General features: G+C 42.1%; 1 protein-coding gene across 1 annotated transcript; it reads left to right on the plus strand.

The window, feature by feature from the left end:
- The first annotated feature begins 2,113 nt into the window (after positions 1–2,113).
- On the plus strand, positions 2,114–6,878 carry LOC145390067 (uncharacterized). Its single transcript, XM_080265141.1, has 2 exons — positions 2,114–2,945; positions 6,814–6,878. Exons 1-2 carry the CDS (start codon positions 2,114–2,116, stop codon positions 6,876–6,878), a joined length of 897 nt encoding a protein of 298 aa, XP_080121267.1.
- Positions 6,879–9,710: the final 2,832 nt, after the last annotated feature.

Genomic DNA, 9,710 nt, shown 5'->3' on the forward strand with positions numbered 1-9,710 from the left:
ACCTCATAGTAAAAGAAAATAATAATAATAAAAAAATAAAAATAAATAAAAATAATTTCCAGTTAACACCAGACAGTTTTTTTCAGGTGAGAATGAGTCGTAAGAATCTGACAGAATTAATACTGGCGTAGAGAGACTGATGGACGAAATGTAGTGGGGTGAAGAGGACTGACGTAGCCTGACGAGGTGGCAGTGGACCAAAACACTGTGCTGGAATGAGACCGAATATGGCTGACGAGGCAACTAGGACACCTAAGGACGAAAAATGCGTCACTGCATAAGCCAAACTATACTCGGTTCCACGGAGTCTGACGCACTGATTTTGCCAGCCGAGGACAGGTGGATCTGGTAACACTGCGCGTTGCACTCGGGCGGTGATTGGTGGATTTTCGTTGTGTTTGAACGTGCGTCCTGTTGACTTCGTATTCCTGCCACCCCCCCACATTTATTTGTAAGATACAGGATTATAAAGATATAAATTAATGCAATGATATCTTTAATGATAAATATGTCCCTTTTAATTTATTAGAGATAAACCTGAACGACACTGATAACAAAACTAAGTAAAGTCGCAACTGGACGTATACGGACAAGTGTTGGCGATTGTCGCGGGAATTCAGACGTTCGGAGCAAGGTGGTTTCGTAGGTCCTTTGAAGGCTCGAATGTTTTTCCCACTACTACTACACTGTCACAGTCTACACCATGCCCTTCATTACCTCATCTACTGTAAGAATTTTTGGAATCTTTAGTCCTAACTTTAGTCCTATCTTAGTCGTAGTGTGTGATGATGCTATGTACAGTTCATAATTCAAAAATTGTTCTCAAGCAAATACTTTCTGTACTCTTCCGTCGTGTTAATATTCATCGTGGGTTGTAGTTCCATTACTTGTTGGTAATAAATAGTACTAAGGAAGAGCGATTATACGAATAGGTACAATCAGTTATAGCAGTGCTGGTGTAGAGGTAATAGCGAGCGAGACAGCAGGCCATGTTTGCGAACGTGATAGCGCCCGAATATGGCCTGTAGGCTAGCTGCAAACGCCCGCACAACTTACGTAGCCCTGGCTGGTAGGATAACAGAAAGGAGCAAAAAATATCTGTAGATTTTCTTAGTTGTGTTATATAGACATTACGTAAGCATCCTTTAAAATTTATGAAGCTGTTGTAATAACCATGTCAAAAGACTTGACTGCCCAAAATCCTTTTTAAATAGTGCCATAAACACTGCATAATTAATGACCTACAGTATATTATAACAGAAAGCAGCACAAGAATCAAATATTGCATAGGTTTCCCATACTTGTTAGAAGTATGAAATTATTTATATATAGTATAATCTTTACGATTGACGGGTTCATCTGTAGGTTTTTCGTTTATTTTTAATATATTCCTGCTTAGGATGTGTTGCCTGAAATAAAGATTTGTCGGCAGGTATGTATTGGACAACATGCATGGACCCAGCATGACATTACCACCACCACCACAACAACACCAACAACAACTACAGCAACAACAAGTAGTAATACTACTACTACCATCACTGTTACTACTGCTACCACTACCACTAATACTACCGCCACCTGCACTGCAAGTACAGAGCAACACACAGGCCTTAACAAAAAGTTCCAACGGTCCCCTCACAAAAATGGAAGTCAGGGACGAAATATTATAATGAACGTTCACCGATATTTTACAAGGGAGGGTCAGTGTGAAACACAACTACAGGTAACACTGAAGACAGCAAAAGCAACTGGAGTCAGCTACAGAACTATCCAGAGGATAATAGCAGAGGCTTCTAAGTCACCGAATGGTATAATGTGTTCACCACCTAAACGTGTACGACCATCACCCATCGTAGGAAATCTGGACAGTTTTGACCAAGGATGCATCAGACGAGAGCTGCTGGCATTTTATGAACGAGGTGAACTGCCAACGATTTCGGCTTTATTAAAGAAAGTCCAGGAGCCTCCTATCAGTTTCAAGGGGTGTCGAACTTCATTATTTAGAATAATAAGACAACTGGGATTTCGGTATAAGAAGGTGCAAAGTGGAAGGAAAATTTTGATGGAAAGGAAGGACATTGTGGCAGCCAGAAAAGAATACCTTCGAGAAATGAACAACAGCAGAGCAAGTTCCCATCCCCGTCCGGTGGTCTTTTTGGATGAAACATGGATCAACCAAAACATCTGTGTTGAGCGTTGTTGGACTGATCCAGACGGAACAGCTGGCCCTAAACTTAAGACGGGGAGAGGTGCCAGATTCATCATAGTTCATGCTGGTGGTCACCAAGGCTTCATACCTGGAGCTCTTTTGATGTTCCGGTCCAAGAATGGATCAAAGGGGGACTACCATGATGCTATGGACCATGAACGGTTCAAGATCTGGTTCCAAGAACAATTACTTCCCAGCATCAGTGAAGGATCACTAATAGTTTTAGATAATGCACCATACCACTCAAAATTCACCTGTAAAGTGCCAACAACCAGCAGCAGAAAAGATGAACTACTACAGTGGTTAGCTTCAAACAACATCTCCCATGATCCCTCTGCTACTAAAGTACAGTTACTTCAGATCTGTAAAACACACAAGTCAAAGCAAGAATACGAAATTGATCAGATAGCAGTTAGTCACGGACATAGAGTACTCAGGCTACCCCCCTACCACTGCATGCTGAACCCCATTGAACTAATTTGGGCACAGGTGAAAACTGAAGTGAAGCAGAAAAACTCTAATGGTAACCAGTGCCTGAAGAGAATTGAGCAAATAGCCTACGAGGCAATCAACAACATAACATCTGAACATTACCGGAAATGCATCGACCACACACTAAAAATTGAGGCTGAATTCAGGGCCAAGGACATTGCACAAGATCATTATGTTGAAAATTTTGTAATTAATGTGGCATCTGACGAAAGTAGTGTGGACGATCCAAGTGAAGAGGAAAGTGATATGGAGACCTAAATATACAACCTTACCTTAGATATGCTTAGCTTTTCTTGATTATGATTTGTGTGAGCACACACACACACACACACACACACACACACACACACACAATCTCACTGGGGTCAATACATGCTGTTCTTAATAAACACACATTTTCAATACCTTCATAGGTAACAGCTGCTTTACAGAGCTACATTATTTTGTTTGTATTCATAGTCAGATTCAGTAAAAAAATTTTCTTACAGTAATACGTTTGGTGTTTATTTTCCTGAGCCATTTCATGAGAGAGAGAGAGAGAGAGATCCGGAAAGTAATGGATTACATTATTGCAGAATGAACCGAGTATTTGTTAACGACGGAGTAAAGGAAAGATAAAAGGAAACCCCATGAGAAAATAATAACTTGTACCATGCCGCTACAATTAAACCGCGTGAAGTGTGAACGAAATTAATCATAGTGAAATGACAATATAAATAAATAAAACATAATTATCATTAGGCCTGCTTCTGTCCTTAACTGTTGTCCGTATGTGTCCAGTAGCGCCTTAGTTTTGTTATCAGTGTCGTTCAGGTTTATCTCTAATAAATTAAAAAGGACATTTATCACTAAAGATATCATTGCATTAATCTGCAGCCGTATAATTCTGTATCTTACAAATAGATGAGGAGGTTGGTAGGAATACAAATTCAATTTAGCGCACGTTCAAATACGATGGAGATTGACCAATCACCGCCCGAGGACACGGCGCAGTGTTACCAATTCCGCCTGTCATCAGCTGGCAAAATCTGTGCGTCAGACTCCGTGGAACCGAGTATAGTGCTGCATCAAAGGGGCTTATTTGTTTTATGGATCCGGTTTGTCCGGGACTCACTTATTTGGCCGGGAACAGAGAAATATCTCTCATTCTTTCCTTCACCGTCACTTGGCTGCCACCATCACCTTTAACCTTCTCTACAGCCGCCTGCTGCAGTGAGTCGAGAATACTTTTATATGCTATAGGAAGGTGAAATTGATTTCTGGACGATGACGAATTTTGCTGTATATATTGTTGTGGCTATTTTTTAGAAATATCATTCATCTCATGAGAGACTTTTAAATGTATAAATACAAAGATATCTATCTTATATATATATATATATATATATATATATATATATATATATATATATATATATATATATATATATATATATATATATATACGGTATATATATGTATATAACATGAACATCAGAATAGATTTTTCAAACGAGGTGTTAAGAAAGAGTGAAACAGTGGAAAGCTGGCTATCACGTATCGAGAATTTGTACATGATAAGTGACTGTTTCTACACGGCAAAATAGACAGGAGACAATTTGATGTGTTTTGAGAACAGCAGACTGATGACTGACCGACTGACTCTCTGAGAAGGCTCGGTGGAGACTGAATCGATGGAGGTGGCAAAAAACAGGAAGGGTGAGGTGTGGTGGTGGGAACAGATAAAAACAGAGGTGGAAAGGATGGAACAGAGGATGGTGCTAAGGAGAGAGAAACGGCGTGCTGGGGACAGAAAGCAGTTAGACAGCATTCTGGTGCCAGCAGAACAAGGAAGCAGGAAGAGAGGAAGAGGCATGAGGAGGGTAACAACAAACAGAAAACTAGATCAAGAAATTATGTAACAGGGAAAAGTGACACATAGATAGAAAGGGCATGGTGGAGAGAGACAGGAGATGGGAAACAGTATGGGGACAGCAGGACAGGAAGTCAGGAAGGAATGGAGGGAGGGGCATCGCGGCACGTTATAAACAGAGACACGAGGGTTGTATTAGAGTACTGTAATGTGAAAAACAGACAGATAGGATGGAAGTGGAGACAGAAGGCACAGTTGATGAGACAGCAGGACGGGGAGACAAGACGGGAGAGAGTGGAATGGAGACAAATGGAAAGAGCCTCTCAATCAATTTTGCCGTGGAACTGACTGAATTACTTTGTTCTAATGGCATCTGGCTTCTTATTAATCCCACCTGGTGGTCATGGTAGTGAAGGATTAGTGGCAATGTTGTTATGGTGGTGATAACGACGTCTGAAAATTATCTAGGATCACAAGAAATTATCTCTGTATTTCCTTGAGTGCGATGATACTGATGGATAATACTGCACCCGACGTCAAGCGATTCGCTGACTAGACGGAAGGTGTGTAATGAAAGGGCTTAGAAACTACCTGCATTAGTTCCATTATTCCTAAGGATCATTCTTAGGCTGAATAAAATCATCTGACAATGGCCAAGTACGGTAGGGTTATCACTGCAGTGGCAGGGATAATTTTCATATTAATTATAAAATAGTTTGTTTCTTGTTTGCTACCCACCTGCAAACTTTAGGAAGTTTCCCAGTGGCGAGAAAATCGGGTAGTACCAGCTATTTTTTTTTTTTTTTTTTTTTTTTTTTTTTTTAATGCGAGTAACAAGGAACCAAAGGCCAGGAGCCCGCAAACAATTCCTTCAAAGAAAAAAAAAAAAAACAATACAAAAGTGAGCCAAATTCAAGATCTGTTCATTTCGAGATGCCTGGACACACTCCGTTTGAAAGACTGGAGATCATAGGAAGCAGGAAACACAGACAGAGGGCGACAGTTCCAGAGTTGACCTGTTGCATAAATGAAGGACTGGGAGTAACGGTTAACTCTTATATTAGAGAGTTGGACAGCCAAGGGATGAGAGTGAAGTAAATAATTCGTTCTCAAGTTTTAATGGTTAGAACCCTCAGTCTTTTCTATAACACAGAATTTTTATAGGGTAACCGATGACCTAGGAGCTGTGAAGAGGGCCAAATTGTGAGGGACAGAAGGTGCTACGAGGGTCAGTCAAACTGGCAGGATCTCTCACCGCGTATTTAGTGGAGGAATACCTTTTGAAATTTGGGACGTAGTTGCTATGCATTTTTGTTCGGTTTGGCGTTAGAAAATAGTGGCATCGTGAGTGGCGTGAAGACAAGCTGCAGGTCGTACAGTGTGGTAGTGTGGTGAGATAATGAGCATCATTTCTTTCCTAATACCTTACAACTCCCTCCTCAGTCAACCACACATTACTCCCACTCTTTTGCGCTACTTCCGTTGCTCAACCCCAGTGCTTTATTCTCCTCGCATCATCCCACGCAGCATCAACCCTTCACCAACACCATCTGGCTTAATCATTTGAAACTGTAATTTTTCTAGTACAATGATTCTCCCACTCTCCAATTTCTTTCTTGAAAAATATATTTTTCCCCAAACTCTTACACTATTCCTAACACTGTTCTACCTCTGCCCCCTCGTTCAACCCTAGTGTATCCCGCCATATGATTCCCTCTAACATTCATTCCTTGCCTCTAACTATTTTATCCCTTTTCCAACTACCTCATCTTTTTCCCAAGCTCCTTCCATTGGTAAATCCTAGTTCATCCCACTAGTCTTCATCATCCAGCATCGTTTTTCCCACCACCTTTTCCTCCTCCACGACGCTTCATTCTTTTTGCCAACTCCAGACACAGTCCTCTTTCTTATCTGTGTCATTTCCTCACCATCCCATTCTCCTCACTATCCTGTTTCTTTTTCCAAAGTATTAGTCTTTTCCCCCACTGCCCACATATTCCCCAACACCTATCAATTCCCTTTCCAGCCAACCCCAGTTCTTTCCCCAACGTATCCTTCCGTTCCTCAACCCCTCCGCTCCAGTGCCCGTTGCCTTATTCCCTTCCACAGCAAACCAGCATTCATTCCTCAGTACCCTTTTCTTTCCTGTACCAACACCTACTTCATTTTCTCACCATACCATTTCTTTCAGTTTCACATTTCTTTCTCCAAAAATATTATCCTTTCATCTCCATAGCTTCATCTTTTTCTCCAACAGGTAGCAACCCACTGCCCGACTCATCTCTGCACAAGATCCCTATCAATTTCTTCCGTTTCTCTTAAAATCCAATCCCTTACCTCCAGTACCCTGCTTCTTTCGTCATCCATATTATTTCTTCAAACCTCCTGCAATCCCAAGACATTGCTCCACTGCATCATTCACCTCTCCATCTCACATCTCTCTCCAATAATCTGGTTCTCTTTCCCTCACAACCCACACTTTCCTCATCTCCCAACAACGTTCCCTCAACCAATACTAAATTAATTATTCTCTTTTAGATACCCATCACCTGCAACGATGTCTCTAACTACCTTACTCCTCCCCGCTACCCCTTAATGAGGTGGCACCACTAAAATCATGTGTCTATGCTGCCCAGTTACACAAACGTCCTTTAGCTCCCTCCCTAGCCTTCATAAGAGGCGTGCTACAATGACGAAAAGCAATTTCAGAATGCACTGTGTTCGCCTTCAGATGAACTGGAGTTACAGTACTACACCTAATTTCTTTCCACAGTTGTTTCTCAGCCACATACAGTTTTCTCCTCACTCGATTCACCTTTGATGTCATCCTTTTCCACTTATGTTTTGTTTCCTTTCCTCAACCACAGCCTTCCTTTCTCCAGCTGCTTCTCCATCCACCACAGTGATTCATGCTGTCAGTTACGTTCTCTTTTATCTCTTTCCTTGATATCTTTAATTTCCTCCTACAGAACCTTATCCCTTTCCAAGCCTCCTTTCCAAGTTAACCCCAGTTCATTCCCGTCACTTTCAAGTCCCCATCACTTCATCTTCACCTCCACTACCCCATTCCTTCCCCAGCCTCCTTCGTTAAGCCTGACTTTATAATTAACATCCAAAGGGTCACCTGCATCGCCTAGTTGGTCAATAAATAAAGCAAATGCACTAAAGATTATGGGCATTAGTAACGAGGGTGGAAGGACGAGGCAGGAATGAGGATAACTGTTTTAACGCTGGAATATGGGGGAGGCGGTGGCTGAATCGGTAGAGAGGCGGCCTGCAGTCCTAATGGACCCAGGATCGAATCCCGGCTGGGGCAGGGAACAGTTTAAGGATTTGAATTTCCTAAAAAGCAGACTTTCCTGATCTACCAGATGACCCGCCGACATGTCGTAAAAGTACCCCCGCTAATACCAGTACACCAGTCCTGTATGAGACAGCCCTAGCATGTATTCAGTATGGACGGTGGGTGTTAGCGCCGAAGTGGTGACATGTGGAGGTGTAGGAGGACTACTTGGCCTTGGGATAGGTGACTGCCCCCAAGAAATAGGCCCTGAGCCTTTGCCCAGAGTCGGACACGTAAAAAAAAAAAAAAAAAAAGTCAGTAGTCACGAAAAAGTGCTATGTGAGTGGAGCCGCAGCACTCTCTTATTCTGCCACTGAGCTACATGAAATAAACTATATTAAGATGCTAGTCACGAAGAAGTGCTATGCAGGATTAATTCTAGCTGTCACTCTCTAATTAGGTTCTCAACAGAAGCCATAACAGCAGATGGATAAAACATCTCCCAAATGACCTTCTTAATCTACTATGGACGTTATATCTTTTTATCTGTGTATAGTCAGACGCCTTAATTTTGGAAGGGGTAGCCACAGACAAACTGCTTCCATGTCTGTCCTCCCTCCAGCTCACACTACCCTCATTCATATACCTCTCCACCACATCCCTACACATCTAATTCGGCCACACACTCCCTATCTCTCGCTCCACCTCATTCACAAACTCTCCTAGTCAGTCTCTCATACTCCATTATCTCCACATGCCCAGAGCATCTCAGGGTACTTCTCTGAGCACTTTTCCAGAACATCCACATCAACACCACAACGCTCCTTTACTTTGTCATTTGTCTGTCCGTCTGTCTTTCTACCTAGCTCCACATCCACATCAACACCACAACGCTCCTTTACTTCCTCATTTGTCTGTCTGTCTGTCTCCCCACCTTGCTCCACATCCACATCAACACCACAACGCTCCTTTACTTTCTCATTTGTCTGTCTGTCTGTCTCCCCACCTAGCTCCACATCCACATCAACACCACAACGCTCCTTTACTTCCTCATTTGTCTGTCTGTCTGTCTCCCCACCTTGCTCCACATCCACATCAACACCACAACGCTCCTTTACTTTCTCATTTGTCTGTCTGTCTCTCCACGTAACTCCACATCCACATCACCACCACAAAGCTCCTTCACTTCCCCATTTGTCTGTCTGTCTCTCCACGTAACTTCACATCCACATCACCACCACAACGCTCCTTCACTTCCCCATTTGTCTGTCTGTTTCTCCACGTAACTCCACATCCACATCAACACCACAACGCTCCTTTACTTCCTCATTTGTCTGTCTTCACATAACTCCACACATCAACACCACAACGCTCCTTTACTTCCTCATTTGTCTGTCTTCACATAACTCCACATCCACATCACCACCACAACGCTCCTTTACTTCCTCATTTGTCTGTCTTCACATAACTCCACACATCAACACCACAACGCTCCATTACTTCCTCATTTGTCTGTCTGTCTGTCTCTCCACTTAACTCCACATCCACATCAACACCACAACGCTCCTTTACTTCCTCGCATGTCTTAGTGTCACCGTAAAATACACTAGTCCTACATCTCTTACCACAAGTTCTCTTTAGTGAGAAGGGGCGAAAGAAAACGTGATATTTGGTATAACTAAAATGATATATAATAATTCTAAGTGTTGCTAGAGTACGTATGAATAATAAAAAAAATCCTGACTGATGTGTAGGGAAGGTAAATGGTTAATGTGCCAAAATAGGATTCTTGAGTGTATGCTGAAATGTAATGAAACAAGAGACCTGTTTGCTCATACCCAACAGGTAATTAAAAGAAACTAACCATATAT

The sequence above is a fragment of the Coenobita brevimanus genome, unplaced genomic scaffold (genome assembly GCF_032717465.1).
Source record: "Coenobita brevimanus isolate Jiangsu-jjx unplaced genomic scaffold, ASM3271746v2 jjx.HiC_scaffold_2785, whole genome shotgun sequence".
In the NCBI taxonomy this organism is placed as follows: domain Eukaryota; kingdom Metazoa; phylum Arthropoda; class Malacostraca; order Decapoda; family Coenobitidae; genus Coenobita; species Coenobita brevimanus.